The sequence below is a fragment of the Meleagris gallopavo genome, chromosome 1 (assembly GCF_905368555.1).
Source record: "Meleagris gallopavo chromosome 1, MGAL_WU_HG_1.1, whole genome shotgun sequence".
In the NCBI taxonomy this organism is placed as follows: Eukaryota; Metazoa; Chordata; class Aves; order Galliformes; family Phasianidae; genus Meleagris; species Meleagris gallopavo.
The window spans coordinates 172352306-172372950 of NC_139404.1; the positions used below are offsets into that span (position 1 = coordinate 172352306).

The following is a 20645-nucleotide window of genomic DNA, read 5'->3' on the forward strand; positions in this document are numbered from 1 at the left end:
GCCCCTTGCTTAAGGTACCATTGTAAAAGAAAGTGCTTATGCCACATTTCCCTCACACTAATTATTAAAAAGAGAGGTCAGTCAGGATCTGCCTGGTATCAAGCTGCTTCCCAAAGCAATATAGCTGCAGTTTAACCCTTCCCACACAGAGAACACACAGCTGGGCATCTTATTTGGGGACACACAGCCTATTAGGCGTAAGGATGTTTATTAATTAGTTATCACAGTGGATGGTCTCAGTACTAACGTAGTCTTAAAATCATACAAAGAAAATCAACGTACTAAATACTGTAAAGTTCCTATTTTAATATAAAGGAGAAATTTACCTGTACATATTTTTCAATAGTTTTTAGCACTTCCATGTTGAACTGTTTGACAGGAATAGCTGACAGGTCCATATAGCTGAGAAGACTGTAGATCATCTGCAAGAGGGACTGCTGCATACTGGGAAGACCTTTTTCTAGCAGCTGTTAAAAAAAGTGAAGTGATTATAGATAAATTTTGAGACCTTCTTCCCTAAAAGAAAAGTTACTAGTTTCATGAATAGTACTTTTATTGTTAATCTCTCCTCACCCACTCATTTTGCAATAGCATTTTACAAACATTTTACAAGAGATGATGATAAAAGTGTGAAATAAAATAAAGCTTTAAGCTGAGAGCCAAATGCCAGCCTGTTTTGATAATGAAACATATCTTCTATATACGCTTGCCCTAGCTTATCCAGAAAACAGATTCTACAGTTGAGTAAACCGGCAGGTAATATTTACACATTAATAGGGGAAGTACATCCAATAAAAACAGGGGAGTACCTTTATATTTCTGCCTTTGCTGAAAGTCAAGGAGAAAAAAAACAACATACTAAAGAAACAAAACTACTACTATTCAGACACCGATATTTACCAAACATACTTCATTGCCACTGTTCACTAGCTGTAACTGCCAAGGAAACACTTTCTGCTAAGGAGGAGATGGATTCCCTGGAGTGTCCTTATGTACACACTAATACAAAGAGGGGCTTGATCTAGATCCCGGAATCTTGGAACAGCTGAATGCATATACTGGAATACCACAATGAAACTTGGAAACAGAACTGTGCTCAAACATATACATGACTAATTCAGGATCCATACAAACAGACATGTTATGTTTGCATGTGGGTGAAAGAGCTGAACATTTCCTGGAAGGTAGCACATTCTTTCACTACTGACAGCTACTGTCCCTCCCCACAAATGTCAGAGGCAGTTAAACGTTAGCGCTAAAGGTTACCAGGAGCTTCAAGATTAGAAACTACCTTTACATTCAGGCCAACAAAATATTCTTCTAGCACTGATTAGAAGATCTAGAAAATTACTTTTAAAAGACTTCACAGTGTCTCATGTCATTAGTCTTCCAAAAGACAAAAATGCCAAATGTTACTCAAGAGGAAACTAGTAATTTACTAGATGCACTCACTGCCCTGAATGACCTGAAAAGCTTTCTATTGAAATGATGTTTCATGCCAGCAGAAATGAACTGCTCAGGTAGAGCAGAGTATGTCATCCCATGAAGTATCTACTGATTTATCAGTAAAAAGGAGCAGTAAGCAGTGATTCATAAAACAAAGTACGCAAACTCTACTATAGCACAATATAGAACTCACCATGCTTTATCCATTCCTCTACAAAAGGATGGCAGGAAGTTTTGAAATTAAAGTTTCTACAAGGTAAACAGCTACAGTCCATCAATACCTTTCCTGAGAAATAAATGTGCTTAGCAATTTTTCAAAACAGGGTTATAGGCATTTTCTTGTGTTCTGTTAGGATCTCGATTCTGTCCTTGTACACTGTTTCACCTTATCCAGCACATCACTTGGTACATCATTTAAGCATAAAATAAAGGATAGAAAGAAACAATCTGGATGAGAGGAAGGAATTCTGTGTTCTCAAGCAGAGGTTTTTACATCAGATAGTCACTTTTTTAAAAGGAATATAAATTCTTGGGTAATAGTGAGATTTTCTCCTCTGTAACTGGCAAGAAAACTGTTCTAGGAAAGCTTCCAATTTCCATTCAGTTTTGTATAAGTTTGTTGTCAACAGAATCGTTTGGCTTAAAAACATCTTCCTCTCTAAACTTTATAAACATTTGTGGACTATGTCAGTTTTCATTTGGTGTAATTATTGTATGTGGCTTTTGATAGTTCAAGTGTATTTGAATGCATCATGAATTTCTCATGAGAACTAAAGTGTGGTAAGGAATAACAATTTTAAAACTCACTTAAAACAGTAAGAATTCTTTGGCTATGATGAGTAACAAAACCAGCAGCAAGGTGGGAGTTTAGATAACACATCATTCAGATCAGTGAATTCCAGGACAAGGCGGTCCCACTACATTTGCAAAATGAAATCTAACTATTCTCAGTCTTTGACTCTGGTTCCTATGAACTGTTTTGAAAACTTGTAGATTCCTCTCCAGGGTATGGTAGGGTTTTTCTGGGTCTAGGGTAGCACACTCTGTTAGCTCAGTTTCCTGAAGCAGCGGTTAACTAGGAAGTTGATGGAAAGCAAAGCCTTCTCCTCCAAGGGCTGCCAGGGTTGCCTGCTGATGGTTGAATGAATGCTGCCTTTGTCTCTCCAAATCTGGCAGCACTTCTCAGGCTACATTTATCAGGCAAAGAAATGTATTCCTTGTGCACTGAGATGAGAATATAGAAGGTATCTCACAAGCCACACCCAGTTGACAAGGTAGCATTGGGATTATACCTGATCTAGGATGTGCTTCTCCTTGCAAGGCAGATCTAGCGATTCCTTGGCTTCTAAGGGGTTATTAATGTTCATGTTTCCATCACAGGAAGTCCTCTAACAATGAGGAGTGAACATCTACCATAGGCATATTACAATCACTGTGTGCTTCCTGCCCTTTCTCCTGTATTGACTGTTTCAGCCTAAGAATGATCCTGGTCTAATTACTAGTTTAACACAAGACCCATGCTAACTCAGATATGGTTCTAGGATGATTGTACTCTCATGCTATAAAGTTGACTTTTAAACACGAATATGCAACAATCTAACATAAAATGACAGTAGGCTTCTAGCTATTGGTTTGTATGCTGATTTTTGTAGCAGAGGTTCAAAATTCTACTGCACTGTTAAACAACGATTTTTCCTCATCTGTAAACTGAGATCCCCAAATATTTGCCTAGATGAAATTTCTCGTTTTCCATGGCTGTAGCTGTAGAACAGAGTAAGGAGCACTGCTTGTCACTGCAAGGTTTGGATATTATTCAAATGTCTCATTTTAAGACATACAGCTCATACCCTTATAGCTGACAAGCAATTACCTTCCATCAAACAGATTAAATGAAAGTCTTTGTCTGAATGGCAGTAATTGAAGCTTTTGCCTTTTGCTGAGAGCATTTGTTCTCACAGTTGTAAAAATTTGTGGCAGAAAGACCCTTTCTGAAGGTGAACCCATGAGTGTGGAGGTGTCACCACTGCAACATGGATTTATATTTTTATTTCTAAGCTCTGAACATTTCCCAGTACCCTACAGGCTCAAGCACTGGGGACTGAGCCAGGATTGTTATAGCACAGGCTTTATAACCAGCGGCTATAACATTCAACTGGAGGTTGCCCAGTGGGGCTCTTAACCCATTCAGTTGTACATATTTACAGTGTATCCCACAATTGATTTACAGGAGACAGCAGAACATTTTTTGTGCTGCTCTGGGGATCAGTTAATGAGAAAAGGAGAAAAACATCCAGAATGCTGGAAAAGTCTTTTTATGGCTACACAGCAGGCTGAACAAGATGGTTTCTTGCCCCTTGCTATTCGTTCAGACTGGCAGCTACCCTGTGCCCATGCAAACACTCCCCAGACATGACTCAACAGAGCTGCAGTTAATGTAAATATGGAGAAAGGAAGTCGTGCTTACTACTCTGTTATCCTTTGATGATGGTGTTGCCTGAGGAATGTGACTTAATTATGGTCAAAAACTTGCTTGATTTGCTGTTCATATAGTAGCCTGGTGCTAAACTACATTAAAGAGGAAGTGCCTAACGCACTTAATGCAAACGAAGATCACATTCAACAGCCTTTGTAGAGATGCAGCAACACCAAGAATTGTGCATACAACACTGAAGGTAAAACAGAGGGGCAAATGCTTTCCTAAGGCTGGGAAAACAAAGGAGAAAAAGCTTAGACCTTGGTATTTATAGCATTTGTTCATTGGAAATTCAAGTTTGCCAATGAATAAGATCATTAATTCTGGAGGAATCAGAGTTGGCATGTTTGAAGAGCTTATAGCTTTTCAGAGTCCCTGAATTTATAAAGAGAAAAATCTCAGGTTCTTGGTTTAGTTTCTAACAGAAGAGTCGTGGCTTTCACCATCAGTGAAGATCTGACATGACTGTTAGAGCTCTCATCTGCAAACATGGTGATTAACTGCAACTTGATGAAGAGCCAACCATGCCCTGAAGTCTCAGTGAGGGTGTGCAGCCTGGACTCTTAGGTTTCAAAAATATGTGGACAGTCAGTATCAGAGATGGCTGCTGACTTTATTTAAGCTTTCTGACAGAGAACCTGGCTATAAGAAACATTAATTTCTTGCAGTAAATCTGTTTCTTTTCTGCTATTTCTGCTCTTTATTCTTCATTTTTAGTAACAGCTACAGAGATCCCTCAGTAATCTCCCAAAATTCAGCTCTTTGGTTGTTAGGCAAGAGAAAGATTAAAATGGCAAGAAGTCTCTGAAAACTTACCTCAGCCAAATATGTAACCATATTCAAAGTAATATCAGCAAATGCTTCGTGAAGATAACGGCAGACCACATTCACCCAGGTAGCGCAGTCCCTTGTGTAGCTGTGTGTTTTATAAAGGCTCATGACATGTGCAAGATTTGATAGCTTGGGGTTCTTTTCCTCCAAACAAACCTAAGTAAATATAAATTTCAAAACACATTAAGAACAAAGCAATTGCATTTTAAAGATTTGCAGATGTACAAAAGAGTAAATAACTTTCATACCTGTGCAATCCTTTCAGCTACGTCTTTACAAAACTGGTTTGGGCTGTCAAAATGCTGAATTAAATGGGGCAGAAGACACAAAACATTCAGTGGAAATCCTAGAACAGGAAAATAAAGAACAGAATGGATATTCCTGATGGTAAGAGTCACAGCAATCTTTAAGATGGTATTTTTGGGGCAGGTCACAGTTCCAGAATTACATTACCCATAAACTCACACAGATTCTTGTCAAATTGTTCACACCACTGCCACACCACATTTGTCTTAAAAGGAGACTTAGTTTGAAAATCCAGTCTATCAATTAGGCACCAATATGTTATAAAGAATGAACCTACTTCTGCAAACAGTAATATCACAGAAACAGGTATTTACAGGGTATCTCACAGGAGTATATTCCTTATTCTTGCTACAGAGTATTTTTATCTTTTCCACTTAGCAGTCTTAACATTAGAGACTTTTTGATCACTGCTGCTCAAACACATGAAGAAATTCAGTGATAAACAAACAACTGTTTTAGTTGGGCTGCTAGACATAGCTTCCATTTTTTACATTGCTGAAGTAATAACAGTAATGAATCAAAATTCAGATGTAAGTTGTCAAATGGAACTTCCCAAATGTGTGGTTCCAAAGCTAGTAGATGGCTCCTGCATGAAGAGGCATCCCCTGTCATCAGCACATGGGCTCATTCAGGAGCAAGATTCAGCTCTTTCGCACCAACTCATAGTTGGCTCAGGGCTGCCAGTGATTGTAATGCAGAGCTGTAACAAAAACTACTCCAGTTCATGTGGGAGCTGAGAGCTTAGTATCAAATTATTGTAACCAGCACAATCAGGTTTTTTGGAAAAGAATCTGGACTAATGAAAATAACCTTCTAATCATTTATGATCATTTTATACAATCAAACATGGGGCCCAAGTTAGGAGCAAAATTTCTCTAGGCTTCCTCTACACTCAGAGAAGAGATAAAGATACTTTCAGATGGTAACTTCACAGCCCATGTGTGAAATGTCCAGCAGAAGATCAGTTCACATAGAATCATAGAATTACAGAATAGAGTTGGAAAGGACCTTTAAAGACCCTCTAGTCCAACTCTCTGGCAATGAATAGAGATGCGCACAGCTGGATCAAGTTGCCCAGGGCCTGATATAGACTCTCCTTGAAAGCCTCCAGGGACAGGGAGCACCACACACAGGTGCTTACAGAGGGAAAACCTGTTCACTGCATTTGTACTCTTACTCTCAATATGTGCTAAGAAAAATCGCACAAAGCGCTTATTTAAATCATATAATCTGTAATATTCTGGATAATAATTCAGTGGAAGAAGTGGAAAAAATAGGTTATGTGAAATTTGTCATACATTGTTAATTTTATCAGCACTCAGAAACTGTATAAGCTGCTAAGCCCTAAAAGTGAATTGTTAAATACATGACTGCTCTCCTCCAAAGCCTCACTTTGCAATCGATTCACTCTTCAGAAACATGCTGTATTGCTACAAAACTTCCAAAAAGCACATGAATCTAAACAATGACTATATTAGAAGATAAAAGTGCCATTTGGGGTTTTATGCAGGTAGCCCAGTGAGGTCTGACATCAAAAATAACAGCAACAGAAACTGAAAGAGTGAAAAATATACTGTTTTTACCTATAGCTTGGGAGGAATCCACCATGGATATTCGAGACACTGGTGTGAGCAAACTGAAGAGTTGTAGTGTGAGATCAGTAGTAGTAAGGGAGGTAAATCCTTTCAGGAGTAGCTGCTGAAGCCCTGAGAAGTCTGCCCACTTCAGCTGCCCTTGCAACTTCTCTAACTTCTCTCGATTTTCAGCTTTATCTAGTGGCAAATGAGCCAGAAGTTTATTCAGTAACCGCAATGCCATTAGATACTCAAACTCAAAATCAGATTCCATCAAAGCCACAGCAACCCAGAAGATAGTGGCCAGTAGGTTGGTTGGATTGTTAATATGGGATGGGTCAGTGAGACTGTCCTTTAGAGAAGATGAACTTCTGGTTTTAGAAGAGAGGCCTTGCTGGGTGCATGCCTGAATTCTGTCTAGAGTGGCACTGCGAGGTGGATCTGAGGACTTGTCCACATCTCCGAACTTCTTGGGTACAGAGAAGCTCCTCTGGTGTCTGCTTCGTTCAGCAGTGGCTGTGTTACTGCCTGCAGGATTGACATTCAGTTGGCCCGTGCTTTTCCTGCTTGCAGTCAGCTTGGTGCTTGATGTTAAATCTGGCGAAGATGAACTGAACCCAAAACAAAGAACATATATTGTGAAGTGTGAATGCACAGCTTGAATCCTGTAAATACTGGATGCATGTACTTATCAAAATGTAAATAAATACTTAAACAGAAAAAGTAAATGAGCAAACTGCCTACTGCATCTTGCCTTTTTTATTCCAGAAGTTCTCACAGACATGATAGAAGTCAGGTTCACATGGCACAATGCCAAATCATAACAGGATAACCCACAATGTAGACAGGTCTAAATGACATGGGGATAGGAGAGACAGAGCTGTCAAGCGACTTGCAGAAGTGTCCATAAAAAGGGGCAATGGTAAAACTGAAATCTGTTGGTCTTTAAAATGCCTTCATCAGTGGAGAAACCTCAGCAGCTGGCAGGAAAAATATGCAGTGGCTTAAGGAATAATGTGAAGAAATGTAGAAATTAGAAATACTGTATATTAAGCAGAATGACCAATATACCACATTAGTCTCAGAAGACCTGTCGTGTGGTTGCCAAAGTTCTCCTTGCTAGTACACATCCTGCTAAGGTAAATACTGCACCCCATTACCTTCTGAAATGTTTCTTCTTTGGTGCTCCATCTTGCTCTTTCCTACAATATGCACTGAAGAATAGCTCTTAGTCTAGAAAGCAGAAACTGTATTGCCCCAGCTCCACTCTGTCATTAAGCAATACTTGTGTTTTGCCTCTGCAGTATGATACAACAATACTTCACCTGCTAGCTTCAGCAAACATACAATCATAGAATCAAAGAATCATCAGGTTTGGAAAGACATCTAAGATCATCTGGTCCAACCATCAGCCCATCCCCACCATGCTCACTATCCATCCTCCTCAGTGTCACACCTCCATGTTTTCCACACATCTCCAAAGGATCCTGACTCCACAACCTCCCTAGGTAGACTGCTCCAATGCATTACCACTCTTCCTGAGGATAAATTTTTCCTAATATCCAATCTGAATGATAGTCCCTGTGTTTTCTATCTTGTAGGTAAAGCTTGGTAACTTAATGCTAACTTTCACAAAGATGTTCTCAATGCTGTCCTTGCTATGAGGAGACCAACAGACATTAGTTTTCCCTCAGTCCTGGTAATAGCCGTGTTACAGAAATAACCTGAATTTTCCCTTAATGCACAAATGTCTACTTCAAGGCCAGCAGTCTCAGAAAAATAGTCTAAGCCATTAGCAAAATCAGTATGGGAAAAAAACTGAGAATAACATGATCTATGAAACCAATATTCTAAATCACAACTTTTTTTCTAGATATGTTTTAAAGCATATGGTACAAAAACACAAAGAGCAAAAAAGATAATATTTTTCTAGGATATTTAAATAAATTATAGCCTAGTGGCAACATGACAGAATTTACAAAGCATTGGAAAGTTCCATTAGTTCTATCAACAGTATTCCAGCTACTGCAAAATCTGGCTGTGATGTGCTGTTAGTTGAGTTCTGTGAAGGCTGCAAATGGACCCAATTGTATCAAAAATCATTTAATGCTGTCAGGTTGCAGAACCACACACTTTGTATCATGAGACATAGAAAAAGAAAGATATACGTAGGTGAAGCAGGCTCTTACCGAGATAACACTGTCAAAAGATCACTGTTCTTCAAACAGTCAGACAGATTATCCACTGCAGCTTCCAAAGTAAGTAGTGCTTCCATTACATACCCCTATCAATGCATGAGATTAGTCATTTCAACAAAGATTTTGAAAATAATGAATATTCAATAATATTTAGTTCATAAAATAAAGTCACCTATTGAAAATGATTTCTTCTGAAAACAGAACTACATTCACACCACTGCCATTACTCTGAACATTAAAATGTCACTATGTTTTATTTTCTGCCTCTGACTGATCTATGAAGGCACGCAAGAAGAGCACATATCTCATCAGGGGACCAATAATGGCATACAGAACCTCTGACTTTGCAGGTCACTGGTTTAAATTCCATGCAAGCCATTGTGACAGAATACTACTGTCATCTGGTGGCAGTTTCATTACCTACGTAAAATATGGAAGTAATGTCAGTCTATTTCTTATTAAGAGCTAGCAGTTCTCTTTGTGTAAGTCATGAATCTCTTAATAAATAGGCTCTGTCTGTAAGGCTGAAGGAAAGAAAAGTCTATTTAGCTAAACTGAGTGAACATCTCGGTTCACTGAGGGAAGACTGGATCAAGTTAGATCAGTAAGTTTTGTGTTGTTATGGATGGTGTGGATTTCTTTATTCAAAAAGTTTTAAACATCTGAGGAACGAGGTGGTGGCCGTGGGTTTTTCTTGCCGTGGCAGATAGGATGATTGGCTTCTTAAGCACAAATTAATGAAATGAAAAGAGAAAAACGGTCATCATGAAGATTATTCAGTGACATCTACTAAATGTCTTCTAGGTGTTTCATAAGACTACAACAGCCTAAAGTGGGCTTTGGGTATATTTAGGTTCAGTAAATTCAGAGGAACCCTTTTCTAAGGCCACATTGTATACCTTGCACCACTTGACTCCAGAACACCTGTTAAAACTGTATTTTTAAATTAAATGTACCTTAAATCAACAGTGCTGTGAAGAACGACGTACCTGAATCTCATCTCCATGCTCTCCAATAACTTCCACCAATCTTGAGAGGAGATCAGACAACGCATGTGCAGAAAGGGGCTGTTTCAGGGCCCTGAATATCTGGAAAGAGCGACCTGCGTAGTGTCTTGAAGAGCTTGAAAGAGCTGTTTGTAAAGCAACCTCACTCAGATGCTGCTCCAAATGAAAACCTAAGCAAAAGAGCCGTAGGTCATTTTTCTTTTTAATTTTCGCAGACTTTACTGTGGATCATATACAGGCTGAACTAACACTCTGGGGAGGACATATATTCTAGCGTGTCCTGTATAGCCCCTAAGAAATGGACGCAGAGGATGCAGAAGTATATTGTTTGGGGAGAACTTCCCACTTTTACATTTATTTCACATAGAGTGTAAGAAAGTAAACTTTGCAAATCCAAAATTCTCGGTCTGGAAATGTTTTGCTCAGAAAAATATATTTTTCACATGATTTCAAGCTTTTTTTTACAATTCTTGGACAAACTTTGAAGCCACACACCATTCTTACCAGCAGTAATGCAAACACTCCCAGACCTAAAGCTAAGCTGAATTAGAAATCTTTCTATGAGCTTTACTAGGTTGTGGATAAAATCTGTAAACATTAATATAAATAAAAATATAATAAGCTGATTCTGAATTCTGCTTCAGTCTTGGAAGATATTTAATTAGCGACTGTGTTGGTATTCAACTTATGTTTGGTACATTTCCTATGCTCCAAAAACATGATAAATGAAAACTAAAATTTACTTGCTAGGACAAATTACTACAGGACATTTACTTTTTAACAACAGTCTATTTCACCAAAAGGATATACAGGAGCTTTTATCTATTGATATCTATTATATGATTGGTAAACCAATCATCCAAATGGCTGTCTACCAACAGATCTGAAGGAACATTTAACATCTAAAGCAATTCTTCCATATGTCATTCAGTGTTCTTAAGACACACAATATTTTGTGCTTCTGCACAAGCAGACGTACTGAATCACAGCAGATAAACATTTTGCATGAGCCTGAGAGAATATTTTAGATACGAAAGCAAAAAAGTATTTCTACCTGACTTGGAATCTTTAAATACAGATACAACATGACGCAGAAAATTAGTAAGTTGTTCGGCACTCTTGGTGTTCTGATTTTTAGGTGTGATATCTTCATGGCACCACAGTGGACCAAATGCCCTTAAAGAAATACATAACAAAGTGCAAAATAGTTTTGAGTCGTCTGAAATAGATGTAATCAGATAAAATAAAAAAACTGTAAATTCGATCGGATATTTCCAGGGCCACAATCTGGAAATTATGCAACTGAAAAGATGCATATGAGCAAGATACAAGAAAATAACTATACCTACGCTATATTATACACAACCTCTCAAAGTATATGCTATACCATTTAGAGAGCAGCATAAACAAATCCCTGTTTTTGAATTTGTTATTCTGCCTAGGATGTGCCAGCTGTAGTCAGCAGATAGGATTAGTTTCACCATGGCCTTTCACTATGCCTTGTGTACCTCCTGTCTACCTGCATAATAAAATAAATGTCTTTTTCCATTAGTTCACTGTTGAACATAACAGTATCAGTCAATTAAACATTTTATTCTTGTCAGGCAAGATTTTTTTTATCATGTTCCTGACACTGTAATGCTTTTAAGTACCTACCTACTACTACACTTATCAATAAAAGAGGAACAGGAATCTGTAATTACTATGCAAGCTCTGTCATTTTCCTTTCAATCCTTTAAATTGCTACAGATAATTGTAGAGAACACATAAAAAGATGCATTTTGAGTACAAATGTAACTTCTGCTTATCTCCACTACCTGGTAGTCAGAAACTCAATTAATTTGTTTGCTTTCTCATCTGTTTCAGCAGCAGTGTCCATGTCCTCAACCTCTTGTGTAATCTGGGGGAGATTTCCACTGCTGCCTCCCAGACTGATACTGGAGGAGGTGGAGCTGGAGCTCAAGCCGGAGTCTGGCACCGGAGAGGACTGGTATTCCCGCAGAAAGTCAAAGCCACCTGCCAGCAGAAAGGGAGGAGATAAAGATGGAATGCACTGTTGGGCCAGTGTTACAGATGAACACATCCACACCAAGCAGCTCTTTTCAGAGGGTGGGGAAACACGGGAGAAACCTGCAGAACATAACAGCCCTCAAATAATGATGAGAGTGAAAATGGCAATGTTTTTAACTGTGCAAAGTCCATTGCAAAATGAAGAATATCAAAGTCAAGATAGTTTTCTCTTTTACTGCTCAAGGACTACAGTACTCGAAAAACAAATGTTTCATGGCATTTACATTTGGAATTATGCCTTTTTGTGAAACTGATTTTGAAGTTAGCTAAGTACATGAAAAATTCAGCTCATTTCCCTGGGCTAGCTGGACTCTGTAAAGCACTCCATAGGATGGACTTCATAGGAGAATTATATTGTCCCAATGTTACATATGTAACAGAAACAAAGACTATGTGTAAAGATTGGACTATTCATATTAAATATTTTCAACATTAAGGTTAAACAAGTAATTAAATTTTCAAGTAAGTAAGTAAAACAAGCGGCAAGTTTTCAGTCTCCTGGATCAAAAACTTGCCACACAACCTCAGAGCTGGAATTGGAAACTAAGACCTATTTTCTTAAGGTGTCAGTGGATGCCTTATTTTTTTCTTCATGGAAAAATTCAGTGATATACCTTTGCTTCTTATGCACTTCCATATCAGATGTCATTCTGTCAGACTGTCCCTATGCTGCTGTTTGCTGCATGGTGACAAAATGTAATTAAACATCAGTGGGAAAGTTCAGTGTCTACTACCATACCATCAATATACATCTCTGACATCATGGGCTGATATAATAAAACAAGAAGCATTATTTTCGTAGCAGCCGTGTACATTGCAAGTTTGGAGTCTCTTAGTTTAGTTGTCTGACACTAAGTGGAATGAACCTCAGATGAAATATTCTCATTTAGGATTCTTTGCTATAGCTGCTCATCCACATTTTGGCTCTTTATATTAGCTGATCAAAAAGAATCCAAACACAAAGTGTTGAAAACCTTTTGTGATACAAGAGGCCAAGACAGAGAGTACTAGCTATGTTTTTCAGAGATTGGAATGAAAACAGTATTTCATTTTGGCAGAAAAACAGTAACACCTTAATGTAAGAATTTTATTCTGTATTTAATAATTCAAAGGCATGTATTGGAAAAGAGACGTACATAAAAGTCATTTGGGAAGTTCATATGTGAGGTAATTTTGCACAGAATTTATTCAGACTGAAAAGGCCAAAAAGGCCAAACTAATTGAGTAATCTTGAATGCATTTACTGATTTCCCTGTTCTCATTATCTAAAAAGCAATCCATTGTAGCCCACAAAAAGAATAATCAGTTATCAATGTTCTTTATAAGTTGAAGGTATTTGTTACTTTTGGCTATATTCCCAAGGAACCAAGGAAATACCACTAATTTGACGATCTTTCTACTTCTCAGTGTATCATAACGTTATTCATCATCTTCCAGACAACAAATCCCACCTCCATAACTCTACACTGGTTCCGTGACTCTTCCAAATCTCAAAAGTATGCTTGCTTTCAGTAATATTAAATGACAGTAGTAAGCTACCTGCTTTCAACAAACTGCTCCCAATCAATTCCTTAAATCCTGGTAAACTGCTAAAAACTGACAGAACATCCTTTTTAGAGAGATACGAAGTAAGTCTAGTCAAGCAGAAACAGATTTCAGGACAGAAATGAATTGCACCTGTGGTATAAGGGAGGGTTTATAGCATGTCAAATTTAATGTAAGAATGGAAAATCTGAGCTGCATATTCCAGCTGTTCTTCCCATACTGGAAGTATTTCTTCCTTTTTTTTCTTTTCTTTTTTCTTTTTTTTTCTTTTTTCTTTTTCTCTTTTTTTTTTTTTTTTTTTAAACTAAGGACTGATTGCCCTTATTTAAAGCATTCCTGGTCCGTGAGGGGAAAGTTAGGAATTCATTAGCCGTATTTATGTTTAAAAGTTTACATTATATATTTTGCTTAATGCAGACAACTTTCTCACTATCATGAGAAGTTATTTAATAATAATTTGGGTGTGGCTCACAGGGAATTAATACTAGTTGAAACTTTTTGGATTTGCTACTTTACTACTTATATTTATTAAAACAGTTACATTTAAGGAAAACAGCCTTTATGAATGTACTTTTTTACTTTCAGAAAACTCGGTGCAATGCAGCATTCTTTCTCTTCTCTTTGATCTCTGTTACCTGTATAAAGATATTCAGGTAGGTATGCTGGTTGTACTGTCAGAGTCTTGGTCTCATTCATCTCTCTGGTCTGAAGAAGCACTGATGCGATGGCTTGGTAGTTGCTATTGCAAGACAATGCAATCAGAAGGTGAAGCAGTAATTTCTTACTGTGTTCAAAGACCTCAGGGCGGTAATGGTCAAGACCTAAAAGGAAAGGTTACAGCAATCACTGAATACGAAGCAATAATAAACAAGTTCTCATTCCAGAAATAGCAAAAATTCCAAGGCAGTTCATGGTAACAGTGCAAACAAACAAGATGCGGTATTTCCGGACAAGCTACTTGTATTTTTACTTCAAAGGTCTGTGTATATGCCAGACAGAGATTCCACTGAGAAGATACAAAATAATGTATAGCAATATATGTTTATGCATTACGTCTCTCTGCCAAAAAACCTTGACTAGGTTTTTTAGGCCCTTCACTAGGGCCAAAAAACCTTGAAAGATGAGAGCTTTTTGGTGCTGGCCATATCTACCTTGCTTACTACAGTATTTTGCTTTCCTGCACAGAGGTCAGTTTTAAAACTAGTACAAACTGTAAGAAGTAAATGCTGGTTTATAGGAAAGGAACTGACAGACAAAACTCCTTGAAAAAGAATGTCACTTACCAGTGAGACAGAATGAGAAATGAATCATCAGTTCAGGGTGCAGAACTGAAACTGAAGGTCTAGCATTGAAGGACCCTGATCTTCTCAGCACTATTGCTGTTTGCGTGCTCCCAGATTTTAACACAACCAAAATAAATTATAAATCACCAACATAACGGAAGCAGATTTTCATAAAATTAATCACACTGTGTGGTAATAAACATTTTTTCAATTCTCTTTCAGTATCTTACATGGTATTTATAAAAACTTCCTTGCACTTTAATGCTGAATATTTCAATTGTTTTCTTCTCCTACTTTTCATAGGATATATTCCTCTTTAAAAAGCAGCTTCTTCACTCAAAGTGGCAGCAGCCAACAAGCCTTTCAAGTCAAGTGTTTTCTTGTTGGTTCTTGTCTGGCCTAAAAAATGCAGCTGCTCATATTGCCATAGTCTGAGTCATGAGCGTTCAGCTCATCTTATCATCTCCTTGGAGATCCTGTGACTCTGCCTCACCCATCTGCCTGTAACCTCCTTCAAAAGAAGCACTGCTAACCTCTCCACCACTTTTTCAGCTTCTTTAGGTCTCTGCTCCTATTCTCCTTTCTCCATTTCCCTCCGTCTGCCGGGAGGTAATGATTCCAACCTATCCTGTTTTAACATACGGAGTGAAAAAAATATAACAAGTTATCTTGGTTGGAGATAACTTCTGTATTGGCAGCAGTTGTGACTGAAGAACACTCAACCTCTAAGATTATAAACAAATATTGACATATACAAAGTGAGAAGTTCTTTGTCCTTCTGTGGTACTGGGCCATCCTCTAATTTGGAAGAGTGTCTGAGAGGGTACACTTCTGTGGCATGGACATGTTTTCATGGTAAAGTAGTCTTGCTGGCTCACCTAATTTCACACTGGTTGCAGAAGAGTTGAATAGCGGTGCTTCTAATACACTCCTGACTTAGGCAGATTCACATCAGCATATTAAACACATTTATCATAGAATTATTTCACTAGTATTGCCCCAGTCCTCTTGATATACAGAAGGACAAAGGGTCCCCAGCTAGCCAGCATACTATTTCCAGGATCCTTTTCAGTCAGATGCATCTGCCCTCTCACATTCTGACAGGACAGAAATACTCCATTTTCAATCACATTCATATCTGTGGCGAACACATTTAGCATTGCTTCATTATACCATCACAATAGAGCTCTACTATAAACTACAGAAATTTTTCTGTGTAACAGCTCTTGAGAAACTGAATTTGAAGCCTAGAGGCTATGATGTCATTTTAGCTACTGCTTTGCTTTCACATTTGACTTCAATTTCACATTTAAGAAATGAAAGCTCTTAGCCAAGGGACTGTCTCAAAAGATACTCAAAATTTCTGCTTGTTTCTCACCAAATACTACAATGTTGAAACATTACTGGATGAAATAATAAGTAATGACATTTTAACAACAGATTATTAATATTCTGTGTTTCTGCATATATTCCCTGATGGTTCCCTACAGCTTTCTTAATTGAAGTAACTACCCTGCTACATTCTATTTCTCTTCTATTTTTTTTCTTCTGAGAACTTCTAACTCCAATTGCTAGTTACAGTAACTTGTTTCAAATCATACTAAAGAGTTTGTTTCATCAGTTAATGGTTATTCATTTGATTCACACACTTAAGACATTTCTTATTCAGCTTTCTCTTATACTTGAAAGGTTGACACCGACATAAAAAGAAAAAAAAATTGTTATGGGCAGCCAAAAAATGGAATTGAATTTCTAAGTAAGAAATACATGAGAAATGTCTCAATGAGACTGACCTGGGAAGTCCTTTCCAGTATGCTCCTAACTGTTCTTATTGTGTTTACTGAAATGTGTTTTGAAACCATTGCAAAAATACACAATATTTGAGTATTTGATGAATATGCATTTTCAAAAAAAAACTCATAAAAAAATTTCCAGTAGAACAGTTGATAACAGAGTAACAGAAAAGGAGAATGAAATATCTTCTTCAGCTGCACACCAAAGTATATCACATATATTCTATCACTGTGCTCTGAACTCCCAGCTAAATCCTTATCACCTGCTGAGCAGCAGACCCCTCCCACGTCGCCTGTGCACAAGCTTGGTGGTAATTACGGTGAGGAAATGAAAAGTGGACTACAGTCTCCAGATTTATTTTATAAATTTCTAGCTGTGTTGATTGGTGAAAAGCAGTAGGCTCCGTAATGCTAAATGCTCCTGTGAGCTAAAAAATAGGCCATGAAGTTTTCATAACAGTAAGGGGTAGGATAAGGAATGTATCACCCTCTGGTTGAATTGGGTTATGGTCAGGAATAGACACAGCAGTGAGGGAAAAGGAGTGCCTCTAAGATCACGTAAGTAACAGGAAACATAATAAAGTATTCCATTAGGAGTTAAATTAATGAAGCTTGCTTTCCAATGATCCGTGTCCTACCTTCACTGTCTCTGCAATGCATTCATCTTGGTTCTCTTACATAATACTTTTGCAAAGAGAAGAGGTAGCACTTCTGTCTGTAGTTCACGTCTGAAGCATGCACAGACTGGCCAGCTGCCCGTCACAAATAAAAATGTACACAGCCTGAGTTTCATGTGCCTTTCTCCTAGGTGGGTTCTATGTTCACTGCAGATATTTTAGGAAGTTGAATATCTTCAAACTTCTATCTGTCTTTCATTTTTTTAAAATATTTTTTTAGGAAATCATAAAAAAATCCTACAAGTCTACATCTTTTTTCTTTTTTTTTGTTCTTTTTTCTTTTTTTTTGTTCTGCTGGTCTTACCTAAAAAGAGAGCATGTAGCAACAAAGGGAGGTGAAGGGCCCAGTCTTCTCTTACACTGTGGTCCACTACCATCTCAGTCATGAAGATGACAGCAATATTGCACCTGGAAATTAAATCACTGGATCAGTTTGAAACTTCTTGGAAATGGGAAAAAATCATCGTGACAACTATTATTTCAGAAGAAATAAAATCTCAGCATTGTAAAATTCAGTACTACACACTTCCAAATGTGCAGTGTTTCTCAATATGATTAATGTTGAAGTAACTTAGTTACAGTATTAAGCAGGTAAGTATCCATTACTGAAAAGATCAGTTAATGTCAATACAAATGATGTAAAAGAGGAATTTCATAATATACATAACCCAGTTAGAATAATAGATCAAGGAGAAAAAAATGCTACGAGTAACAGCCAAACAGGTTCAGGAAAGACAAATTTCCCTTTTCTCTTTAGGCTTTGTTGCTTCAGTCTGATTCTTAGAGTGATGTCCTATACTGTAAATAGACTTTCTGATACAAATCTGGAAGAATTGCAAGCTGTATTTTAACATCAAGGTGCAGGAATTCAGCAGAAATTAAAGATTCATTTTTTAAATGTTCTGAGTGGTTGACAGGTTTGTTCAGTGATGGCCAACCAGTAAGATGAAGCATCTCACTGTCAGAATGAGAAATTGCTCACCTATGAAGGGGTCCTCGGGGTGTGATAGTTTCTGGGAGGTAGTCTACAAGTGGTGCCCAACATCCTCCATTGTAAGGCATAGGTAGGGGATGTGGCTGTTTGGTTTCAACAATATTCAGTAGCCAGCTTGTATATGGAGAAACAGGGTCATCTGCATAGAAAAGTATTAAAACAGGGTTCAGAAAAACCTAGTCAATAATCTTGAAGAAATAATAAAATAGAGTTTATGCTAACGCATCAGCTCAGCTGTTTGGAATAATGTGATAAGATGACATTAGGTTTGCAAATTCCAGTGTTCAATAACAAGTGATGCATTTTTAATCCCTCTTTCACACTGCTGGAAATTAAGCACATTCCAGGCAGACAGTACTGAATTGTATATGCTGCAGCTGAATCCCTGCTGTCACTTAGTAGCTTTGGATCCAGATCACAAACCAACAAGCAACAGACTTTCTTTTCAAAAATGAGAGGAAAGTTCAGCCAAGGAAGATGTTGTCAGAAGCCATCTGCTGCAAGGAGCTCCGTGCCAGTGACACATTCCTTTAACTCCCCACTAGCAGTACCCTGCTGAGTGATGCTACAAAGGCAGAAATAAAGTGTCCCAGATTAGGAAAGAGATACAAGGAATATAAAAATCACTCTCAGTAGAGTTGAGTTACTGAATTTCTGAAATATGTGTTTAATTTCACTTCAGTAGCTGCTGTACTTTAATAAACAATAGGATTTTTTTTCTTCCTGCTTATTGCAATGATAGTCCAGTAAGTTGTTTTCACCACTTTCTGTCTTTTCTCAGCTGTGCACAGCTGAGCTCATCTATCTTGCATTTTATTCCCTTTCACTCTTCTTGACTTTCCCATCAGGCAGTTTTTAATTCTCAGGTCTGTCAGTCTGCAATACAATGCCATGGAAAGCATGCTCTTGAGAAATGCATAGTCATTGTCCCTCATGAATTTGCAGTGAGAATGCTATTTTTTTGATTTGCTGTGTTGTTGTTACACTTAATTTCAGGTAGGTTTGAAATTCTCACCACTATCCTCAGCCTTTTATTTTTACCTATATGTACCTGATGCTTGTTGGCTTTGCCACAGGACACAGTGTTTTGATGCCTCAAGAAGTACCAGAGCCAGATTTTCTATTAAACATCACTAAATGGTTTTGATAAAATGTCACCAGCTTTCCAGCTCTTCAACAGCTCTTCAATACATTACCTACTCCAGCAATTGGTACTATAATGCCAACTTTATTATTCCCATTCTTCAGCCCTAGAATTCCAAGAGACCTTTCAATTCTTTATGATTTATATCTCCACTTGTTTCTCTCATCTTCTGAAGGATGATTTATTATTTATAGATAAAGCAGAATAAAGTGCCTTGATAAAGTAGCAAAGTACAGCAAGTGCACTTAACTCATCTTATGAGGATTAACCAGAAAATATTCGCCAAATGCTTTTCACATAAAAGCACTGCACAGTTACTATTCATAACCACCAGATTAAGTGCTTCACATAAAACTGCTTCATAAAATCCACACAAAGATCCAGTTCCCCACTTACTTTTTCATGGGTTTATGTAACGGACTGAGAAAAATAAAGAAGCATTTTGCACCTTCATACGCGACCTTTTCCTGAACAAGAGTCCCTGTCTTAGAGGAATGTGTTTCCTATTTCTGTCTTCAGCAATGCATGTACACTCAAGTAGACTGGAGAGGAGGGAGGCCATACCAACAAATCCCTGGAAGCCCGGGCTGCCTGCCCAAGGGAGCAAGTTCACTTTTTCAAGGGAGGCTGCATTATTTATATTCCAGCTTGATAGGTGACACAAGAATTACTTTCTATACAGAGATCTATATACATGAGCGAAAAGAATTTCATTTTACATCTAGGTATTCATATATTTGTGGAAAGAACCCCTGTTCCTATAAAGTCTGCACGTGCAGGAAGGAACAATCATTTCAGCAGTGGTTGGAGGAGAAGTTCTAAAAAACCCAAGGAAAATTTCAGCATTTTAATTCTTTTCATTGCCAAAAGCCCTTGTCAAAACCAGCTACTTGTGAGGAATGTTCTGATAATATAAACATTTTCTGTTTTGAAAGGTTGCTCATGCAGATCTGATTAGTGCTGGTACTCCAATTAACATCTGCTGAAGAAATTTAATAACTGCGGCACTCGAAGACAGTTATGAGAACCAGATCACTGTAGTAAAACCCAATGAGTTTAATATGTATAATACACTTCTTATGTGTATTTAAATACTGCAGAATGTACACATGCAGTATTTTGTAAATATTGTACTTCCTAATTATGAAAAATTATAATTGATACAGTAAAAATCAGCCTATTTTGATGTTTTGCAGAGAAGTATTGACAAAAAAATTATTTGTCTGGAGGAATATATAAATTCTTTTCTTTTTATGTCAAAATACCATCCCCAGCTGGTGTCCTTAGCACCAAGGAAAAATGTT

General features: G+C 37.7%; 1 protein-coding gene across 6 annotated transcripts in view; it reads right to left on the minus strand.

The window, feature by feature from the left end:
- The window catches only part of FRY (FRY microtubule binding protein), a 238116-nt gene that overhangs the window by 34595 nt on the left and 182876 nt on the right, over positions 1–20645 (minus strand). For all 6 annotated transcript variants that reach the window (XM_085216046.1, XM_085216041.1, XM_085216042.1 and 3 more), the window contains 11 exons: positions 18186–18336; positions 17508–17611; positions 14086–14271; positions 11653–11851; positions 10890–11011; positions 9818–10005; positions 8820–8914; positions 6640–7241; positions 4999–5096; positions 4736–4906; positions 327–467 (listed from right to left, as the gene is read on the minus strand). In XM_085216046.1, the coding sequence (XP_085072172.1) occupies positions 327–467; positions 4736–4906; positions 4999–5096; positions 6640–7241; positions 8820–8914; positions 9818–10005; positions 10890–11011; positions 11653–11851; positions 14086–14271; positions 17508–17611; positions 18186–18336 (2057 nt within the window). The remainder of the gene's footprint in view (positions 1–326; positions 468–4735; positions 4907–4998; positions 5097–6639; positions 7242–8819; positions 8915–9817; positions 10006–10889; positions 11012–11652; positions 11852–14085; positions 14272–17507; positions 17612–18185; positions 18337–20645) is intronic.